Source organism: Hemitrygon akajei, chromosome 7, assembly GCF_048418815.1.
Source record: "Hemitrygon akajei chromosome 7, sHemAka1.3, whole genome shotgun sequence".
Classification (NCBI taxonomy): domain Eukaryota; kingdom Metazoa; phylum Chordata; class Chondrichthyes; order Myliobatiformes; family Dasyatidae; genus Hemitrygon; species Hemitrygon akajei.
This window is the reverse complement of record NC_133130.1, coordinates 175,974,626-175,998,615: the sequence shown is the minus strand read 5'-3', so window position 1 is coordinate 175,998,615 and position 23,990 is coordinate 175,974,626. Positions and strand designations below refer to the sequence as shown.

Here is a 23,990-nt window from a genome sequence, read left to right as displayed (position 1 = left end):
TCTCAGTTCTCTTGCAGACTGGATCAGGTTTTCCTGCAGAGTTTCCCTGTATTTTGCTGCATTCATTTTACCCTCTATCTTCACAAGCCTTCCAGGACTTGCTGCAGTGGAGCATCCCCACAGCATGATGCAGCCACCGCTGTGCTTCACGGTAGGGATGGTGAGTTTTTGGTGATGTGCAAAGTTTGGCTTATATCAAACAAAATGTTTAGTCTGATGGCTAAAAAGCTCAATTTTGGTTTCATCAGACCATAGAACCTTCTTCCAGGTGACTTCACAGTCTCTCATATGCCTTCTGGCAAACTCTAACTGAGATTACATGTGAGGTTTTTTTTTTTCGACAGTGACTTTCTCTTTGCCACTCTCCCATAAAGCTGCGACTGGTGAAGCACCCGGGCAACAGTTGTTGAATGCGCAGTCTCTCCCATCTCAGCCACTGAAGCTTGTAACTCCTCCAGAGTCGTCATTGGTCTCTTGGTGGCCTCCCTCACTAGTCCCCTTCTTGCACTGTCACTCAGTTTTAGAGGACAGCTTGCTCTAGGCAGATTTACAGCTCTGCCATATTCTTTGCATTTCTTGATGATTGACTTAACCATATTCCAACAGATATTCAGTGACTTGGAAATTTTCTTCTATCCATCTCCTGACTTGTGCTTTTCAATAGCCTTTTAACAGAGTTGCTTGGAGTGTTCTTTTGTCTTCATGGTGTAGTTTTTGCCAGTATATTGACTCACCAGAAGTTGGTCCTTCCAGATACACCAGATTGAAGCACTGTGACTGCACTCAGGTGATCTCCATTTAACTAATTATGTGACTTCTGAAACCAGTTGGCTGCACCAATGATGATTTGGTGTGTCCTATTAAGGGGGTGAATACTTAGGCAATCAATTATTTTGTGTTTTATATTTGTAATTAATTAAGATCACTTTGTAGAGATCTGTATACACTTTGACACGAAAGAGTCTTTTTCTGTTGAACAATGTCAAAAAAAAGCAAAATTAAATCCACTGTGGTTCAATGTTGAAAAACAATAAAACATGAAAACTTTTGGGGGTGGGGATGTGAATACTTTTTTAGCCACTGTGTATCTACAGTCAGATGACAATAAACCTGAACTTTGTGTTACCTCCTTCCGAAGGATGGTTTGGAGACTTCAGTGGAGGTGAGGGAGGAGGTGAATGGGCTTTTTTCAGACACCATTTTTACAAGGGATGTGTGTTAATTTAATCAATATGAAAATCTAGTCAATATGTGTTAATTTAGACAACATGAAAATGTAGTCAATATGTATTAATTTTTTAATATAAAAATTAAACAAAAGAAAATACGTGATGAGAGCCAGGATGAACTGTTAAATTTCCATTGGAGGGATAATATCCAAGAGTCTCTACCATTGGGGATGTATTCAAGAAATCTAAACCATTCATGGAATTTAGCAACACAACATTTGGGATGGTCAGGATTCTTAATTCAGTGAATCAGAGCTAACCCCAATCCATTATGGGTAAAACCCTCCCCACCATTGAGCACATCTACGCTGTGCAAGAAAGCGACATCCATCATCAAGGACTCCCACCGTCCACTCCATGCTGTCTTCTCACGGCTGCCATCAGAAAGAAGGTGCAGGAGCCTCAGGACCCATATCACCAAGTTCAGGAACAGTTATTACCCCTCAACCATCCGGCTCTTCACTCACCCCATCATTGAACTGTTCCCATGGCCTATAGATTCACTTTCAAGGACTCTTCATGTGTCCTTGATATTTATTTATTATTATTTCCTTTTTAAATTTTGTATTTGCACATTTGTAGTCTTTTACACATTTGGTTGTTTGTCCGTCCCGTTGGGTGTTGCCTTTCATTGACTCTATTGTGTTTCTTCGATTTACTGTGAATGCCCTCAAGCAAGTGAATCTCAGGGTTGTATATGGTGACATATGTTTACTTTGATAATAAATTTACTTTGAAGAATGATGGGCAGCATACATATGGGTAAAGATGAGAGGTTGCCCTTAATTGACATTGCCTCTTACCTAGCCAACACAACTCAAAAAGTGACATAGAATGTGTGCTTGTTCACTAAAAATCATGTATCTCAGGAAGTTTGCCTTGCTCACAAAAGAAAATTGTAAACTATGGTACTGATTTATTAAACAAAAATTACTCCTTTCTGAACCTTGTTTTTTTGTTTATAACTGCAGTTACTTCTCCAATTTGTTATTTTTTCAGTCACTTAATCATCGGGAGATATGCTCAAAATGGTATAGCACCATAACAGATTCATACTTGTTACTGAAGCAGTTGTCGAAAATATTTTAATAACCTTTGCATGAATAGTCTCTTAAGATTCAAAACACAGTTTAAGTCTCAAGTGTTTTTCAGTGTTTTCTTAAGTAAATATCATTGTAAAATTTAGAATGAATTTAATTAATGTTTAGCAATTAATAGTTTAATTAGCTCAGCTTTACAATTCTCTTTTGCAGGACTTCTTGACAGATTTAATGATGTCAGAAGTTGATCGCTGTGGGGACAACGAGCATCTAATTTTTCGGGAGAACACCTTGGCAACCAAAGCAATAGAAGAGTATCTGAAGTTGGTTGGGCAGAAGTATCTCCAGGATGCACTTGGTACATCAAATTGGGAAGGGGGATTGCAAATAGAGTTTGCTTCGCTCTCGTTCTCAAAAGGAAATGCTGAATAGTCAGGCAAATGCTAACACTTGAAAAATGTTACACTGTAACTTTGGAAATGTCAAATACTAGTTGTGAATAATCTCTAGTTGTAATCTGTCAGGCCATAAGACACAAAAGCAGAATTGGGCCATTCAGTCTATCCAGTATGCTCTGCTGTTCTATTATGGCTGATTTATTAACCCTCTCAGCCCCATTCTCTTGCCTTCTCTCCATTATCTTTGACACCCTCACTAATCAAGAACTTATCAACCTCTGCATTAAATATACCCAGTGATTTGACCTCCACAGCTGTCTGTGGCAATGAATTCCACAGATTCACTACCTTTTGGCTACAGAAATTCCTCCTCATCTCCATTCTAAAGGGACATCCTTGTATAATGAGATTGTGACCCTAGACTCCCCCACTATAGGAAATAGGGTGTCAAGAATAAACTGTAGATAGATATTTAATAGTCAATATGGACTGGTTGGTTAAAGTGATTTAGTGGTGCATTACTCAATGATTCTAGGGCAATGTATTTTCATATCTATAACATCACACATATTTACTCTAGCCTCAACTGTTCTGCTATTGAAACCCTTACCATTTGTCCTTGCTAACTCAATTCCGAATAATTTTAACATTCTTTTAGTCAATCACCCTCATTATCAAACTGTCCTCACCACATCCACTCTATCTAGGCCTTTCGATATTGACCAGTGCCCTATTATTTAGAATATGATAAATTTCTGGGGCTACCTATTTTGTCACTATTCCTTTTTTTTACCATTTCAGCTGCAGGAAATATTTTTTATCTAAGTAGTTTAATCTGAATCCCAAATGTATATTGTGCTTGAATACACATACAATTAAGGCTTCACAGAAAGCTTGAAAGGCAGTTTTTTAAATATTAAGTTTAAAAGTTCAAATTACATTTATTATCAAAGGATTTATACTATATACAACCTAGAGATTTGTCTCCTTACAGGCAAGTACAAAACAAAGATACCCAACAGAACCTATTTTTTTTTAAAAAGATTGTTAAACACCCAGTGTGCAGAAAAAAAACAAATAGTATAAAAAATAAAAGGAAGCAAATAACATTCAGTACTGAAATTCATGAAAATGAGTTCACAGCCATGTTACCAGTCATCATTGCTGCCGTCCAGGAGCCTGTTGATACAGGCCACGGCCTCAGTTCAGCACAGAGACGAATAAACCTCGCAAAGCAGTGAACTGAACAGTGGCCCTGACACCTTGACCTTTTCAATTTGGCATAGAGCTTAAATCAACCAAACAGCAGGTCATTCCTTGCTATCGGACCCAGGCCCTGCTGCTTTAAAACGCTCTCAGGCCCGGGCACCACCACCTCAGTTAGGCCTATACCTGACCTTTCTAATCTGGCCTGGCACTTAACTCGATCGAACATCAGCTTCTTCCTTGCTCTCAGGCCTAGTTCCGCCACCTCAGCTCTGCCTAGCCTCGGATCTGCCGCTTCGAGTTGGCTCCAAGCCCTCTCCAGCAATGGCACAACATTGGCTCGTTACCTGCTCTCGCGCCCGGACCCAGCCACCTTGATCCAGCCTGTACATGCCATGCTGCAACCATCCCGTACCTTCGAGACTTTATTTTACATTGCAGAAGTGCTGGGTCATACAGGTGGTTCAAAAGGGAAGTTACAAGCTGTTGATTGCAGTGATCATTTTCAAGAAAAAGTACAATTAATAAACTAGTCAGTAGTTTTGTATGCTGCCAGCAAGTCATCGCTGCGCTTCACAAGCATCATCTTAAACCAGAAGATCGGTTTATAATATTACTATGCCACTAATCAAAATTAGTTTTCCATATGTATATCATGACTTAACATGATTATTTATGTTTAACAGGAGAGTTCATCAAGGCTCTCTATGAATCAGATGAAAATTGTGAGGTGGATCCAAACAAATGCTCATCAGGAGACCTCGCTGAGCATCAGAGCAACCTAAAGATGTGCTGTGAACTGGCGTTCTGCAAGATAATTAATTCTTACTGGTCAGTCAGCCTATTGCTTTTCAGTGCTGATTTCCTACGTGGTTTTTCTTTTTGTGAATCTGTGGGAGCTTTTAGTTGGAAAATACATGGCGGATCAGTCCAGGTAGTTAAAAGGAAACAAAATCAAAATACTAGAAATATTCAACTGGCTGGATAGCATCAAGGGAGTGTTACCGTAGCAAGTCCATAATTTTTTTCTTGGAATTAGAATTCCGTATCCTAATTGTGGACTGCATCTGTAATGTTCCATGACATTTTCAGTTGGCAAGTCTACAGTTTCTTTTGTGTTTCATTCCTTTTTAACTTGCGTTAAGCAACAGCTGTGCATTTAGACTGAAAGGCATCATATGTTGATTACAAAATCTATTTTCATTCACAAACATCAGTTAATCTGCTTAATCTTTGTTTTCTTTAGAAATGGTTTTTAATTTGCATAATCAGCAATCATCAGGATTAAAATAAAATATTAGTTTCTATCTGTGCCATTTCCTCTGATTTTCATTTGTAAGAATTTTAGTCACTGCAGGAAAGTTTCAAGAGAATTTTAGACCATAAGATATAGGAGCAGAATTAGGCCATTTGGCCCATCGAGTCTGCTCCCCCATTTCATCATGGCTGATCCATTTCCCTCTCGGCTCCATTCTACTGCCTTCTCCCCGTATCCCTTCATGCCCTGACTAATCAAGAATTTATCACAACCTCTGCCGTAAATATAACTGATGACTTGGACTCCACAGCCACCTGTGGCAATGAATTCCACAAATTCACCACTCTCTGGCTAAAGAAATTTGGAAAGAATTTTCCCCTTATCCATATATTGTCTGCCAAGATTCTGTTAAACTAATATTAATAATTATCAACTTCTGAAGAAAAAAGTAGTAAATGCATGTTACAGCCATCTTTGATTACAATATAGTCTAATCAGCAGACAAATTTAAACCATTAAACCATTATTACTGTATCCAGGAAAATCAGGTTACATTGAAAAATTCGTTTCACTTTTTTTTCATTGAACCACCTCTCTGGTAATTTTCAGTGTTCTGCTTAGAGCTTTTATAGCTTTCATGAGTTATTATAACTTTCTTGCTCATTGATGTGACACATTGTAGAAACACAGTAGGGGGCTTGCTGCATATTTAAAGCACTTGCTATTTATCACTTTAGTGCGAGGAAAAAATACTGGGCAGAGGAAGAGAAAGGTAGATTTGATTTTCTTTTCATGTACCTGTTAGGTCAGCTCACACTAATTCCATTAGTCAGTAAAAGTTCCCTGAGGATGCTACATGCTGGTTCTTTCTCTTTATAGTCTTCTGTAGAATTTGTTCTAACGCCCTTGTCATCATGCCCTTTTTTCTAAGCAAGCCATTGAAAGATTTAAATAGCCTCTTTTTACCTTTATAGACCTGTTTAAAAACACATTCAAGATTTGATTTACTTTACAGTTGAAACTCCCTGCTTTCCTTGGCTGCCTAAGTCTATAATCTTATTTTTCTAAATAGGAAAGACTATTTGAATGGTGATAGCACTTCCCTACAAAAATGTGCAACTAAGTTTTGCCCAACATTTAACCCAGTCACAGCCTGAAATATAGCTGAAACTAATTCCCTCATCACATTTAAGGAATACCTAGATGAATACTTGATGTGCTCTCGCTGTTGCAGTCATGTAGTTACAGGATAATCACCAGCACTAGGTGCTTAATATTCCAGCTCCATAGCATTATGAAAGCAGCTAAACAAGTTAATAAGGTGGTAAAGAAGGAATGCTTCCCTTCATTGTTTGGGGCATTAAGTAATAGAGTCAGGAAGTTATGTTGCAGCTACGTAAAACTTTGGTTAGGTGCACTTGGAGTATTGCGTGCAATCCTGTTCCTTATGACAGGATAGATGTGAAGGATTTGGTCAAGATACAGAAGAGGATTACAGGGTAATCGGAACAAATGGTCATCTGTGCGGCTGTAATTTTTTTCTGATTCCTTACACAGATTTAAAAGTGTTATGTATACCAAAATGCAATGGAAGCTGCAAACCTCAAACATAAAGTATGAGAAATGCTGATTAGATTTGGCAGCATTTGTATAGAGAAAATAGAATTAATGTGCTAGTGACCTTTTGTCTACAATTATCATTGCTGAACTAATTAATCAAATCTCTATTTAAAAAAAATAATTTTGATGCTTGGATAGACATTTGCATCTGCAAAATCTTGTGACTGTACAATCACCTGTGTTTACACTGAACATTCATACTTTTCATTTGAAATAAGTTTGGTGTCTGGAATTTTTAGAAAAGAAAATTTTAATGTGCACATACTAAAATATTGGATCATGGGTGATATAATACCCTCTGGTCTGTGGTGCATGTTGTAATGTGAATAAAGTCACCAGAGAGAGACTATAGCTGGTGGATACAGAAGTAGGTTATTCAACAAAAACGAGGAGCAGGCATCATATTGAGATCTTTTTGGAGAAAAAACGCCTGTTTCACCCAAGATTACATGACATTTTATATGCTAAAGAGCAAAGGACGATTCTATATTTACAATCTATCTACAATGCTTTCTTTGAATTTCATATAACTTAACACACCTCTTTTGCACCCACACTCCAGACACCCAAAATGAATATTAATCAACATTGTCTGGTTTTACAGTTAACTGGTATTCACAGCTCCAGGACCTATTGTCCGGGGCTGAATTTTAAATTTAATCTACAGTTCACAATCAGTTTGATTAAAGTTTGGTTGCTGAAGTTAATATTTTGCTATATACCCTAAGTCTAAATATACCATAACAGTGCAATTGTACAAAATAACATATAGCTTTAAGTTCTCATTAAAATTAGGGTCTGCAAACTGCTGTTGCGTGATATTTTTCTGAGAAATTAGATTATTCTTTCTAAAGAATTGATGGGTAATAACATGTAAATTACTCTGTTGTTTTGCATTCATATTTTTACATGGCATAAATATAACAAATTCATATTTTGGCACGGTTAAGCAGCTTAAATTATAAATTAGAAGCTAGTTAAGTTGTACTATTTGGTTAACCAAAAGTGTACCATGCTAATAGTTGGGCGTATTTTTATGTTTGCTGAAAGTTGTTTGCCTTTTCAATTCACATGCATTATCACCAAAGAAGAGTTGTCATTGCTGGATCTATGACTCATATTGATAAAAATGCATCTTTATTATTGAACATTAACATCCTAGCTCCATGTTATATAGGCTTGTATAACTTGCATTAGAATATGGGTGACAAATGTTTTACTTTTATTGGCAATTGCCTAGAGCTAACATTTTTCAATCAGCCAATTTTAAATTTGAGTACTAAATTGGTCCTTGAGCTTCCAAGTAACTTTGAACACAATAAATAAATTATTCCTAATTTGTAAAATGCATCAAATGTTTTTTGGTTCATTCATAAAGATATTCAATTAAAAGTTTGTGAAGTACACATTTTTAATTAATTATCCTTAAAAATAATTGCGCGGCTATAGCTGTGTCATTTCTTAACTCAATATTGTCATCTAGCTAGATGGCTATATCATCATAATTATAATGGCTTTCTATTCTTATTTCTTCAGCAGAATGAGAATAGAAGGTATTATCATGATTTATAATGTGACTGTAATGATGAGTCTATTATTATTCAGTGGAAAATTATGTGGAAGAAATAGCAAAACGCATGATAATGCCATTCAAGAAAAGTTCCGTTTATTCTGTTGGATTCTGCTAGAGCCGTTCATCTTACGGCAAAATTGATTTTTTTGTAAATATTCATGAAATTTAGTTATTGCAAGCCCAATTTAGGAATATTTTCAAAGTGCATCTCATTTTGTCATTTTTGCATGCATTTGAAATTATACAAAGAATTTAGTAATTGAAATATTCATATTGCATAACTATCCTAGCTTTCAATACCTAGCTAATACCACATGGAGAAAAATAATTTTGCTTCACTACAATAAATTGATTATTCAACAGTGTATTTCCACGAGAATTGAAGGAAGTGTTTGCATCATGGCGCCAGGAGTGTAGCAACCGAGGGCGACCAGACATCAGTGAGAGACTAATCAGTGCTTCCCTCTTCCTGCGGTTCCTCTGCCCTGCCATCATGTCCCCTTCTCTCTTCAACCTCCTACAGGAATACCCAGATGACCGCACGGCACGCACACTGACTCTAATAGCCAAGGTTACCCAGAACTTAGCTAATTTTGCCAAGTAAGTGCCTTTTTATTAGCTTCAATCTGAAATTTGTATTTTGTGACATAATCATTGGATCCAAATCCTTCATATCTGCAATGAATGTCTGAAACTAAATAAAGCTGTCTGCATCTGCATACTGTACATGTATACAAATACGTGCCTGTATTTGCAGACATGTGCACTGTCACAATATGCATAAACGGACGGACACAGTATTCTTTATAACACACACAAAATGCGGGAGGAGCTCAGCAGGCCAGGCAGCATCTATGGAAAAAGTACAGTCGACGTTTCAGTCCTGCTGAAGGGTCTTGGCCTAAAATGTCGACTATACGTTTTCCATAGATGCTGCCTGACCTGCTGAGTTCCTCCAGCATTTTGTGTGTGTGTGTTGTTTGGTTCTCCTGCATCTGCAGATTTTCTCTTATTCAGTATTCTTTACTAGAGGTTTGTGTATTCACTTAGCTACACTTTATACTCAGCACTTTATAAAATTTACTGAATTTATCCTGTTATCCTGGTTCTTAGATCAGCAGCCAATACAGTAAAACTCTGGATGAGCAGATTTTCCAAACAGTTGTTTTTATTAACACTCCAACACTTTAATTCTCTTTTTTTTAAAAGATGGTCCATAGTATTGTAATAACTTTTCCAGTGATCAAAGTAAGTTTAAAGGGTGATGTGAAAAGGGAGCATGGCAAAGCTCAGCTGCTGGGGTTGATGGTGAGCCATTATAATTTCCGAAAGGTGGATTATTTGAGTTCTACTGTTCACCGATCACATTCAGTGCTGTAATGCTTTGTTGGGGAATCAAAGGGACAGATCAAAATAGATTTTTTGAGAATTCTGAATCTGCATCAACAATAAAGTCTGTGGATTTAAAGCCCAAGCTTAAAGGAGGGGCATTCTACTGTAGTGAGTTAATCGGAAATTTAATTTTGGAATTGTATCCTTAAGAAATTTACTGCAGCGTGATTCATTAGATATAAACAAAAGAATTCTTGTAATGTAATGGCTTCTCAGGATTAGGTAATAACATAATAAAGAGAACCAAGAGCAGCTGTAGGTTATATTATCTGATCTGCTCCACCGTTCAGGGCTGATGTGATCCTGGCCTCAGCTCCACTTCGCTGCCTGCTCCCCGTAACTTCGAGACTCCGGCAAACCAAAAATCTCAGCCTTGAGCATATGCATAATGTTTCAGTTTATTTTTAGATTTGGATTTATTTATCGCATGTACATTAAAACATGTAGTGAAATGCATCATAGAGTACTACAGAAACAGGCCCTTCAGTCCATCTATTCTGACAAACTATCATTCTGCCTAGTTCCCTCAACTCACCGTGGACCATAGCCCTCCAAACCCCTCACATCCATGTACTTGCACAAATCTCTCTTAAACATCAAAATCACCACCACTTCCACTGGTAGCTCATTCCACACTCACCAGCCTCTGAGTGAAGAAGTCACTTGCATTAACAACCACACAGACAAGGATGTGCTCGGGGTGGGGAGAGGGGTAGCCACAAGTGTTGTCTCTTATTATGGTTCCAACATAGTATAATATACCTACGACACCCAGCAAACAGCAGCAACAACAAACCAAGCTCCTTTGCCACCCATGCAGGAAGGCCTTCAACCCCAGAACAGCTCACCTCCAGGCCTCTGGTCCTTGGACTTGGAATCTCAGGCTCACAAACATCGGGCCTCCAACCTTCAGGCCTCTACCTCCAGATGTGCTGACTTTGGTCTTCAGTTTTATCTGTTGGGATTGTCCATGCCTAATGGTCCTTGAAGTAAGACCCTTTGGGCTATTTTAAAGGGCATTCACCACATTGGTAGATCTTGAGTCACATGCAAGGCAGAGCAGATAAAAATGGCTGACTTTTTTACTTTGAAGGACATTAGTGAACCGAATTTTTTATGGCTGTTTTTGAAATTTTAATTCCACAGCTCCTATGGTGGAATTTGAAAGTGTCTATGTTTGTTGTTAGTTCAGGTTCTGGGTTACTAATCTGTTAATTTAATTACTCTGCCACCTCTGTACTATCTGTAATGGAGAAATCCAATAATTCATGACCCTCTGTGTTTCTTTCATTCTGAAGCAATGCCCCTAGTTCTTTATTCCTCTAGGAGTGGAAAGGCTCCTTCAATGTCTTCATTCACAAGCCTCTCAGAATTTTATTTTTGAATGAGATTACCTCTCATAATGAACTCCTTCATTTCTAGAATAAACCTTCTCTGAAATGCCTCCATAACATAATTATCCCTCTTTAAATATGAAACCTCCCCTGTGCACAATACCTGTGGTGTGGTTCCAACAATGCCGCAGTCAGCTGTAACAAGGCTGCCGGACATTTATACTCATTTTCCTTTACAATAACGGTCAACTTTTGTAGATGGTTAAAATCCATTTTGTAAAAACATTTTTAAATATTGTATTTGTGCAGTTTTATCTTGAAGGAGAAATAAGAGTGCTTTTGCACAACATTTATAATTGTATGTGCCACTGAGAATTGTCCATGTGAACACATATTGCTTCCTCGTACTTAACCTTACAAGTGGCAGAAGTGCTACGTCTGCCCATTCATCTCCTCCCTTACTTCCCTTCAGGGCCCCAAACAGTCCTTCCAGGTGAGGCAACACATCACATGCCAGTCTTTTGGGTCATCTGCTGTTTCTGGTGCTCCCCGTGCAGCCTCCTCTACACTGGCGAGACCTGACGCAGATTGGGAGACTGCTTTGTCAGGCACCTCGGCTCCATACACAAAATGTGGAGTTTCCTAATGGCCAACATTTCAATTCCTATTCTCATATTGTTTATGACATGTGAGTCCATGGCCCCCTTTTGCCATGAGGAAGCCACTCTCAGGTTGGAAGAGCAACACTACATATTCTATCTAGGTAGCCTCCCGCCCAATGGCATGAACGTTGATTTCTCCAACTTCTGGTAATTCGCCCCCTCCCTCTTTCCTCCTGTTTATTTCCCCACTCTGGCCCCTTACTTGCCTATCTTGTCCTTCCGGTGCCCTTCCTCCTTTCTTTTCTACCATGATCCACTCTCCTCTCATATCAGATTCCTTCTCCACTCCTTTGCCTTTTCCACTTACCATTTCCCATCTTCTTATTTCATTCCTCCTGCCCCACACACCTGTCTTCACCTATTAGCTTCCAGCTTGTCCTCTTCCCCTCTTCTCATCTGATTCTGACTTATTTTCCTTCCTTTCCAGTCCTGATGAAGGATCTCGGCCCAAAATGTTAGCTGTTTATTCATTTCCATCGATGCTGCCTGATCTACTAAGTTCCTGCAGCATTTTGTGTGTGTTGCTCTGGAGTTCCAGCATCTGCAGGATCTCTTGTGTCTTTGCTTATTTCTAGGCATTGTTTGTTGGGGCTTCTGTCCCAAGCATCTCCCTCTGTATTTACCAGTCAACAGCAGTGTTTCAAAAATCAGCAAATGCATTGCATGGCACAAAATATTCAAAGTATCCATGGGCATTTTCCAAATCAAAATGCAAAAATCTGTAATGAATCTAAACAATATGTAGATACCATTGCTGAAACAAAGGCAAACAATGCAGATGCTGGGAATAGCAGGTCAGCAAAAGGACAGTGAGCATTTCACTTCAAAGACCTTTCATAACCACTGTGAAAGAGAAAAATGTTCATTTTAAATTGCAACTTAAAACCAACTTATTTTCTCTTTTCCCAACTCTGATCAAGGGACTTCCACCTTGAAACAGTAATTGTCTCTTCCCTGGCCTGCTGGCCATTTTTTAACATTATAGTCTTTACTTTAGGACAGTGATCTTAATCAAACTACCAAAGCCAAGATCGGGATTAGTCCTTTTCATTTAATAGAGGTTATTGACAATTCCACATGATTTTTATAAGATCCTGATAAAAAATATCTTGGGTATTTCTGAATGATCTTTGAAGTTTAATCTTAAACCCTCTCCCTTATCCTTATCCATCAGTTAGAATCATCCCTTTGACATCTTGTACATTCACACTGCTTTTGCAAAAATGCATTCTCGGCAGCAGACCCAATTTTTCTTCTTGTTATAAATAATCACAGTTAGAATGGATTGTGTGCATTTAAGTGAAATAGCAACCTGTGCAAGAATTTAGCCACACAAGGTTTATCAAAGACTTCTATATTAAGGTCTAAATTAATCTGGTGAGATTCGAGGTATGAGAAATTCTGCAGATGGTGAAAATTTTGAACAACATAAAAAAAAATGCTGGGGGATCTCAGCAGGTTAGATGGCATCTGTAATGGAAAATAAACAGTCAACATTTTGAGCTGAGACCCCTCATCGGGATTGTGTGTGTTGTTTGTATTTGAGGTCTGGAATTTATAAATGATTTTGATACAATAAACTTAACACAAACTGGGTGAAGTAAGCACCAAATCTCAGGATTTTAATGTTATTTGATTGAATGTAGTTTATTTCATGTTAAGTTCGGACTGCTGTGATGTAATTTTTATTGATACTGAAATTTACTAAATAATAATTAGAATTTTGACATTAATGTTTTGAAAACAGGTTTGGTAGCAAGGAGGAATATATGTCTTTCATGAATCAGTTCCTTGAGCATGAATGGACCAACATGCAGCGATTCCTACTGGAAATTTCCAATCCAGAAACCATTTCAAATACAGCTGGATTTGAAGGGTATATCGATCTGGGCCGGGAACTCTCCACTCTACACTCGCTGCTCTGGGAAGTGGTCTCACAAATGGAGCAGGTGTACTTTCCTATCAACATTTAAATCCAATCACTGCCTCTTGCTAAATTAGTACAGAGCTAGCATATCTCTTAACATTGGGTATAGTGACCTTTCATCAGATGTGGGCTCTTTTATATGATCTCCCTATCTTGTTTTTGTTTATGCAGGTGAAATTATTTTATAGATTTTGTCATACACTGTCATTGAAGGTATTTGATAGTACTCCTTTGAAGTGTTATGTTTTTTTTTAACCATGTTAAAGGCACTCTATATATGGAATATATTATATATTGATTGATTTCACGTTATATCTGAACCAGGGAATTGGAGACTAGATTCTGCCTTTTAAGTGAAGTAGAATGTGGTGATATTGGTTCATTGTCATTAATTTAAAATTCTATGCTACTTATAAATGGTATGTTACATGCCAGCAGCAATAGACCACAGACACAGATTTTTAATGTTAGGAAACAACTACATTTCCAATTTAATAGTCAATTAAAACAATTACTCCCCTCACCAAAATTAACAGTGCAATGCATCTTAGCTCACAAACTGTGGAGGTCTGGAAACAGTTCTTCCCAAGTCTTACTTAACCCAGGATATAGACAATTTAAACAGAGTGTAGGATGACAATCCAGAAGGTTCTGAGATCCACGGGAACAGGTACAGGTGCCTGTGAGAAAGGGTTCATAAAAGCCACATTACGATGACACAAGGTGACAGTCACAGAAGATTCCAGAAGTTGAGTGGTCGTCACTTAAATACTGGAGTCCACACATGGATAACAAGGTGACAGTCATGGAATTTCCCTTAACACAAGTGGTCCCACGTAACACACTCAAATCCATGTGTAGGTTAACAGAAAGTGGTCGCCACAGAATACACCAGAAATCCAAGTATGGATCATACAAAGTGACAATCACGTATCCAATATGTACTGTGTGCTGCAAATTATCACAGTCTTCTGACACGGAGAAATATTGGGAACGCCCATTGCTGTAGTGAACTCTTCAACTCACTCAACTCAATTCACCCCCTTTGCTCGTAGCTCATGGTCCGTTGAATCCGTTTAACTGACAAATTTTTCCAGAAACCTCTCGAATCGAATAGAAAGAACCTCCAGGCATTTGTTATAATCACGTCATTCACCCGCCTCATCCAGGCGCGCCTAAATGACGCTTATGGTTAATAAAAAAAACGTTGACATGTAACATGTATAAAGTCAAATAAATAGAAAATATATGGCAATTTGGGAAACGAGTAGAATAGATCACAGCCTGATATATGTGAGATCCACAGCTGGGGTGACACAATGCCACTATTGAAATGGGGGTGTACATATGATTAGATTGTTAACTGGCAATTTCCATAACAAATGAGAATGTGGAAATTTATATTGGAAATAACTGCAAGAAGAGGTTAAGGTTTAAGTTTTTTTGTGTAGTATACAAACTAACTATAATTGGCATAACAGATTTAGTTGAATTCAGACATAATTTGGCATAGCCTGGACTGCTAAGACAATGTTACTGTGGAAGTGGCGAACATCATCGTGTTCTTATAGCTTTCCTTATCTACTGTAGTTCATTGAAGAACAAAAACTAAAAGTCCTTAAGAATTGACAATTCGTTAGATGAACACAAAGTGTGAAAAATAAGCTTTCAAAGACGATTTGCAAACAAGTCATTTCATGATAATTGCTTTCCTTTTAAGTCTGTTCCTAACTTGTCAAGTCATAGAGCTGGATACAAAGTTGAGCTGAATGCATCTAAATGAAGTTGTCGCCTGCACAAACTTCATTAGCCAAGGGATTGGGTTCAAAAGCCGCGAGGTAATGTTGCAGCTCTATAAGGCCTTGGTCAGATCACTGTTGTGCAGTACGGTATTCAGTTATGGTCCTCTCATTTTAGGAAAATTGTGAAAGCTTTAGTGAAGGTGCAGGGGAGATTTACCAGGATGCTGCCTGGATTGGAGAGCATGTCTTACAAGGATAAGGTGAGTGAGATAGGGCTTTTCTCTTTGGAGTGAAATAGGATGAGAGAGAAGTATAGGATGATAAGAGGCTTAGGCTGAGTGGACAGCCAGTGTCTTTTTCCCAAGGCTGCAATGGCTAATACGAGAGGGCATAGTTTTAAGATGTTTGGAGGAAAGTATAGGGGGGTGTCAGCGGTACTTTTTTTTAAAACACAGAGTGGTATGTGTCTGGGATGCAGGGAGTGGTGATAAGGCAAATACATTAGGGACATTTAAAAGACTCTTAGATAAACACGTGACTGAAAGAAAAATAGAGGGCTATGTGTGATGGAAGGATTAAATTGATCTTGGAGTAGGTTAAAAGGTCAACACAACCTCATGGGCCAAGGGGCCTGTACTGTACAATGACCTATAGCTGGGCAATATGGTTATCAGTGAAGTTTGGGCTTTAATGGGTCTACTTCTATTTCTATTTCATCTGCTCATGTTTTTTTTCCCAAAACTGCTTTTAGCAACAAAAAATAGATATGCTCAGGTCAGACTGGCGAGAAAGCGTAATTGACATTTCAGATCGATGGCCTTTTGTTTCTTTCCGTAGATGCTGTCTGAACTGCTGAATAGTTACTGTATAACTTTTCCTGGTTGTTTACTAAATCTTTAGTTTCATATTTCCAGCAACATGTACCATGATGTTTCTTAATTAATGTTTGAATAGTGACACATATGTATAACCTACTGCTCAAATTGTTCACTCTTGGTAGTTTTACAGTCGTAAGAACCGTCACCAAGTTGTTTGTTTTTTTTTCTGTTCCCTAGGCAACTGCAACAAAGCTTGGTCCTTTGCCTCGTATCTTGAGGGATGTCAATACAGTGCTGACCAATCCGGGGGCTGTACCTGCGTCATCAACATCAGAGCCTTGCACTTCAACGCCAAATCCCACCAGTAGCAACATATCCACAGGGCTACAAAAGATAGTGATAGATAATGACCTTAGTGGGTGAGTAAAAAAAATTATCACTGTTTGTTGGAGTTGTTATTCTATTCACTGAATGTCTTGGTGAATGAGTCCCCTTGAAGTTAATCTCTCTAGTTCACCAAACTACAGAAGAAATGACGTAGGGGCAAATTAAGATAAAACAGTGCAATTGAAATTGACAATGATGACTTTTAACTTTGCTTTTCATAACTTTGTTAGTTTCTCAGGAAATGAAAAGGTAATATTGTATTTTAAAAAGGAATTCAGATATAATCTTCCTTTTGTCGAGTCCTATTTTCTGGTCTATTCAATTTGCCCCTAATTTAAAACATTATAAGATGTAGTTCTTTTTTTAAAAGAACTATCTTTTATGATCAAGAGTGTCACATATACTGTTTAAAACAGGTGAGTAAAGGATATTGTGTTGTGTAAATTTTGATAAGCCTGTAAATATACCTTCAATTACTCCATAAGATGTAGGAGCAAAATGAGGCCATTTTGGCCCTTCGAGTCTGCTCTGCCATTTCATCATGACTGATCCATTTTCCCTCTCAGCCTAAATCTTCTGCTTTCTCCCTGTATCCCTTCATGCCCTGACTAATCAAGAATCTAGCAACCTCTTCCTAAGATATACCCAGTGACTTGGCCTCCACAGTCGCCTGTGGCAACAAATTCCACAAATTCACCACTCTCTGGCTAAAAAAAATACCTCCTCATCCTCTTTCTAAAAGCACACGCCCCTATTCTGAGGCTGTGCCCTCTGGTCTTAACTCTTCCACCATTGAAAACTTAATGGTTCCTTAACAGTATCATCTAATAAAAAAGACTTTAAATTCGGGAGGTGTTCAGCAGATTGATGATCATCTGTAAAAACAACAGACTAGTTAATATTTTGGATGCACACCTGTGTTTATTGATCTGTTGAATATTCACAGCAATTTTGTAATTTCAGATTTTCCTTTTCACTGTATCTCTACTTGAAAACTTCTAATTTCATTGACAAAAGATCTGTTTCTTACCTTGTACTTTCCAAAGTTATCATTTAGTTAAGTGAAGCATAGGAGCTTTCATTCCTCAGAGCACCTTACAAATAAATGTCTCTGACAAGAACTAATGCTTGTCATCTTTGTGCAACTCTAAACAAAAATTCTCAAGAGAGATACTTAAAAATAAATACCTTCAAATGAGTCATGCACTTGAAGCTTGCTCTGGAAACATTTACTGGAGTAGAGGAATCCAAAAAGGAGGAAAGTTCAGAGAAAGTAGAATATATATTTCATATTTATATCATTGTTATTGGAGATGAGAGGGGAAGGGCAATAAATTGGCATTAATGCATTAATTTTGACCTTGGTACTAATATTAGAGGATAAACAAATTTTTTCTTGTTAGGATTGCAAATATATACCAGAGAAAATTTAGGCTAACAATTTTGCTTGCTTTACAGACATGTAATATTGAGTGTGGAGTAGGAAGCTTTAGTAAAGTTTTGGAAGTAGCTGTTCATACTATTAAAATTTAATCTAGTACATCGTATGACATTAAAAAGTTAAATCCGCTGGAAAATGCGTAGCTCTTTAGAGTTTATATGACAATGCAATTGAGAAGACACGAGCATTTGTTTTTGTTTTGTTGTATTATTTTTTAATTACTTTAAAAAGCCATAGGTGTAGTATTGATAGAGAGGTAGGGCAAGTACAATGTATTTTTGATCATTGAGATGCTTCACCCAAGTATACAAATCTTGTTAAGAGTAGTTTTACACTTTTATGTATCCATTTTGTTCATTTATACTTTGGCAAAGTTTAATTGTACCTTACAATGGTGTAAAAGGCTCAAGTATATTGATTGATCGTGAAAGCGAACATCTTAAAAGTTTAGCCAATGTTGAATTTGTTAAGCATTGATTAGAAAATACTGTTTATCATTTCAGTGTGTTTTTTTTTAGCTTTTTGTCAGAACAACAGGGTGGAGGAAAAATGCCTAATGCCTTCTTGTTCTTCCTTTCTCCAAGCTGGGTTATCAGGCTTATCTAGAGAATAGCTGACCATTATATGCCAAGAATGCATAAATGGTCTTTGTGCATTAGAGTTAAGGATGGAGTTTGACCATAGCTGCCACCTGCGGAGGCATATAGTCAGGAATGGATGTGATACCTTTCCTGGTTGAATAACCTTTCAAGTGGTCTTGCCAGTCAACTCAGCTAGGATGCCAGTGTATGGTCACTGTCTTAGTACAATATAGCAAGAAAATTTGCAGAGTAAAGAGCAAAATTCCTATGAGCTATTGAATCAAAATTTTGTAATCAATTAAACCGATAAAAATGATCTAAAGTTAATGAGAGAAAAATTGTTATCACATGATTCCTGAAAGTCAAAGGTTCACTTCTGAAAGCAGTTATTGGTACTACTGAAATTTAAAAATGTAATTTGAAATAATATTAAACAAGTAAATCTATTGAAAAGTGCATTGTATTTTAGTGTGTATATAATAATGTAACTGGAACAGGACAACCATAAAGTGCTGATTTATTTGTTTTACTGTTTGAAGAACCTTAAAAATGGTCTATTTTTTAACAAGTCAGGCAAGAAAGATTAAATGATTTAAAATATTTGGAAACAATCATATTGATGAATTATTTCATAAGAATCTCGAAATGTTATCTGATTTCTTCCCCTTTCAGTTTATTAGACTGTACAAGGTTACCCTCTCCTACCCCAGAAAACAAGGACTTGTTTTTTGTCACAAGGTCCTCTGCTATACAGCCATCGCCAGCTCGTAGCTCAAGCTATTCCGAAGCCAATGAACCTGACCAACAAATGCCGAATGGCAATAAAAGTGTCTCAATGGTTGACCTGCAAGACAATCGTAGTTTGGAGAGCACAACAAGCGTACCACCGGCAGGCGATTCCCTAAATGACAGTCAAGGATCGGGTGGGCAAATACAAGCGATGTGGCAGCCGAGGGCACTGCAGAATGCAGCTCCAAGTGCTCCTGGCCCCGGGCACGTCGGCAGAAAGCCTGGACAAACCGCGAGCACCCCTAACGCAGATGGTGCCCCAGGAAGGCCTCAGCTTTTGGCACCATTGTCTTTTCAAAATCCAGTGTATCAGATGGCAGCCGGTATCCCAGTTTCGCCACGTGGGGTAGCCGACTCGGGATCAGAATGTCACAGCTCTGTAAGCTCGCACAGCAATAACGAGGAGCAGGCGGCCAACAAGCCCGCTTTCCACAGCCACACGAGCACAGAGGATTTCACTCGGCGCACTGGGGATTTCACAAGAAGACAACTTTCCCTGACAGAAAAAATACCCCAGGCGTCAGTGCCACGCCAGAACAGTGCTGGCCCACAAAGGCGAATAGATCAGCCTCCGCCAGCAGCCAGAGGTAGGACACCACCCGCCTTATTATTCAACACCACTCAGTACCCCAGGCCTTCTAGCAGTGGTGTGATACAGTCCTCGTCAGAGTGGCCGAGCACTGGCACAAAGTTACGACAGCAGTCATCCTCATCCAAAGGAGACAGTCCCGAAATGAAGCAACGTGCAGTGCACAAGCAGGTTAGTGGATCTGTCATTGCCGCGTGATGAAGAATAGCTTGGTTTTTTTTCCTGATTTTAAGTACAACATTGATTAGTTATTAACCATAAAGTTATTAAGTTATGTCTTTTGAAAATTGTGGGTGAATGATTGGAAAGATCTATAAATAAACAGCATACTATCCTGTAGAATATGGAGCTAAAATCTGAAACATGGGACTATAGGATATAAGTTCAAAGTAAATTTATTATCAAAGCACGTATATGTCACTATATATATATATATATACGATCCTGCAATTTATTTGCGTGTGAGTGTACTCAATAAATCCAATAACCGTAATGGAATTAATGAAGTAGTGCATCAACTGTGTACTACCAGTGTGCAAAAGTCAAGAAACTATGTAATTACAAAAAGAAAGAACTACCGGTAATAATAATAAATTAATATCAAAAATGTGAGATGAAAAGCCCTTGAAAGTGAGTCTATAGGTTGTGGGAACATTTTAGTGATAGGGCAAGTGAAATTGAGCAGTTATCCCCTTTGGTTCAAGAGCCTGATATGGTGGTGTGAGTCCTGAGGCTCCTGTACCACCTTCCCAATGGCAGCAGCAAGATGAGAGCTTGAGCAGAGTTTAGGCCATTTGGCCCATTGAGTTTGCTGCTTTTAAGTTTAACCATTTAAGATGAAGGAACTGCTGCAGTCATTGTGTCTGTGTAGTCTGTAGCTGATCTGTGCCTGAACTTGCCCTGCAATTGCCACACATCAAAGTAACCTTAAAAGCAGACATTATGTACCATATCATGTCCCCACCCCCATAAAACGTCAGTTTTCTTGACATAATATGTCATGCCATGGGACACTCACTGGCAATGTCAAATGAATCATGCAACTGTTCAGTTCTTACAAAATACTGAGGAAATTATAAAACTAGACTTGGAATGGATATGATTTTTCAAGACGTCCAACTGAATGTTTCCCTTTCCTACATTTGATTCTCCAAGCTAGATTTCTAATATGCTGTCTACCAGATTAGGTCTAATTTGTCTTCACTGCAGGAAGTCCTTCTCCTTCATCGTGCTACATGAAAGGAGCAGTAATGTCCAATCGTTCAACCACATACTGGTTGTAACTTGCGTGCCAAAATCTCATTTATTCAAAAATGACCATTACTTTTGATGAATTAAACACCCTGGTCTTTATTCTAGTTCACTTCAGCTGAAGCAATAATCCTGAACTGAGGTTGTACAGTCCCTGTCTTGTCGGTAGTTGGTTGGAGTGCCCATTGCAAAACTTATCCTGGTATTTAAGATTCAAGTTTGTTTAATTCCAGTATACAAGTGTAAAGGAGAATGCATTATAAAAAAATAAGATAAAGAACACAATAATAAAAATACGCAGTAAATATAAGTATATTAGATAACTTGTATACATAGACTGATCGTCTGTCCATAAAGTGACACTAGGCATAGAAGTGTTTGTACGTAAGGTGGCTCTGACAGGAAATGATAAAGTAGCAGTGATCAGCCTTACAACTTGGGGAAAATAACTTTTTTAAGTGGTGTTCCTGGCATGGGTGCAATTTAGCCTCCTTCCTGCTGAGAGTAGGACAAATGGAACATGTTTGGGTGGGTGGGACTCTTCATGATATCACTTGTGTTTTTCTGACACCTTTCTGTATACATAGCCTTGATGGTGTACGGTGTCCTTTGGGTTGGGGTGTATTTCAAGAACGACATGTGTACAGCTTTACTATAAGGACATAATAAATAGAATCAGCAGTAGGCTACTGAACCTTCCTGTTCTGTTATTCATTCAGATCAAGGCTGTTTTTTTTTTACCTCAGGACTTCCCTACATAAACCTCATGATAGGTGGGGGAAGAAAAATAAATTTCCTATCCTAAATGCACCCAATTGAGCCTCCGATAAATTCCAGAACTTTACCACCCTTTGGGTGAAGGCATTTTTTTTTGTATCTCTGATACATGGTATACATGGTAGCTGAGCCTTTAATATGACCATAAGACAGGAGCAGAAATAGGCTATTCAGCCCATCGAGTTTGCTCCGCCATTCTATCATGGCTGATTTGTTACGTTCTCAAACCCATTCCCCATGTCTGACACCTTGTTCCACACATCCCAGAGTTCATAGCAAGAGGGTCATCCATTAAGGGTGGAAATGCATAGAAACATTAACAATCAATGTGCCTTTTCAAGTCCAGTGAGAATTTTGTTTTATAAGATCACTTCTCATTTTTTTAAACTTAGAGTGCAGACACATTCTGTGTAATCTATCATTTCATGACAAACCCACCTTTACATGAATCTTTCCAGTGAACCCGGGGCGCTATGGTAGCGTAGGAGGTTAGCACACTGCTTTACAGTACAGACGGCCCAGGTTTAATTCCCACTGCTGCCTGTAAGGAGTTTGTACGTTCTCCCTGTGACCACAGGGGTTTCCTGGTGCTCCAGTTTTCTCCACAGTCCAAAGACATACTGGTAGGTCTGTGATTACAGTTAATATCTCTCACCATAGTACCTTGTTCTTTTTTCTAGCTAAGTGGATAACCTAATTTTTGCACATTTCTATTAGTTCTGCCATGGCCTTGGCCATTTACTTAGCCTGTCTGTGATCCAATGACGCTTCTCGGCATCCTGAGTTCAATCTGCACTGCCACCTAGCTTTGTAACACTCCATAGTTAATTAGGTTGTGCAGTCATAGGAGCACCTGATGGTAATGAACTATCCTGTATTTGTACCATTCCTAAACACTTATATATTTCATACTGTGTTAGTAATTTAAAAAAAATACTCATAAAATATACACATTTAGAAAAATGCTGATTATGAATATTAAATTTAATTACAGCCAGACATTCTAAGCTTTCTCTAATAACAGTTAGAACTTAATGTACTTTGATAGCTAGAGATTGTACTTATACAAGCTTCCACATTGCATAGCAGGAAATGTTGACAGAAGACGAAAGAAAAGCTGTTGGTGCATTTGCAAAGTAGCAACCAACCCTTTCACTGTACATCTTGGTCGCCTCATTGTGGGAAGGAGTTGGAAGCTTTGGAGAGGGTGCAGGAGAGGTCTACCAGGTACTGCCTGGGTTAAAGAGCATGTCTCATAGGCTGAGTGAGATAGGGCTTTTGTCTTTGGAGCGAAGGAGGATGAGAGGTGACTAGATAGCAGTATGTAAGATGATAAGAGGTATCGATCCTCACAAGACCCGCTCTTTAATAGATCTGGCATGACGTACTTTTTCTGAGAATGAAAATGGTTAATACGAGGGGGCATAACTTTAGGTGACTGGAGGGAAAGCATGGGAGTGGGGGGGGGTCCATGAAGTTTTTTACACAGATTTGTGGCTGTGTGGAATGCGCTGTCGGGGTGGTGGTAGAGATAGGTACATTAGGGACATTTAAAAGATTCTTAGATAGGGAGGGGTTAGAGCAGGTTTAATGTTCAGCACAACATTTTAGAGCGAAGGACCTGCGCTGTGCTGTACTGTTCTATGAAGATAAGGACAAGCTTTTGGAGCTTGGCATCAGGAGTGTGAAGTCTGCTGATGATGAATGTGGATCAAGTGTCAGACAGTCACCATACCCAGAAGATAATTCAATGTAGTTTGTTGTAGCCATATCATCTGTGCTGCCATTTAACCCCTGTTACTTCAAGCAGAGTCCTGATTTGAAGGTCCCCCTTCCACGTAGGAAGTCCTGATGAACAAGCAGTCCGCAGAACACAACCCCAGGCTTAGTGTCCCAGGGACAAGAAAATTGGTGAATCAGATATTACATTTCTGGTGCAAGAGAAAATACTGGCTCTGTTTTGTTGTTTATTTGGC

The 23,990-nt window shown here is 38.5% G+C and overlaps 1 protein-coding gene across 8 annotated transcripts in view; it reads left to right on the top strand.

Annotated features, from left to right (window-relative positions):
• The window catches only part of LOC140731201 (disabled homolog 2-interacting protein-like), a 597,104-nt gene that overhangs the window by 532,574 nt on the left and 40,540 nt on the right, over positions 1–23,990 (top strand). For 7 of the 8 annotated variants that reach the window (XM_073052661.1, XM_073052657.1, XM_073052658.1 and 4 more), the window contains 6 exons: positions 2,483–2,627; positions 4,560–4,704; positions 8,688–8,924; positions 13,460–13,661; positions 16,437–16,618; positions 19,281–20,157. In XM_073052661.1, the coding sequence (XP_072908762.1) occupies positions 2,483–2,627; positions 4,560–4,704; positions 8,688–8,924; positions 13,460–13,661; positions 16,437–16,618; positions 19,281–20,157 (1,788 nt within the window). The remainder of the gene's footprint in view (positions 1–2,482; positions 2,628–4,559; positions 4,705–8,687; positions 8,925–13,459; positions 13,662–16,436; positions 16,619–19,280; positions 20,158–23,990) is intronic. The other variant, XM_073052659.1, reaches the window with a different exon arrangement.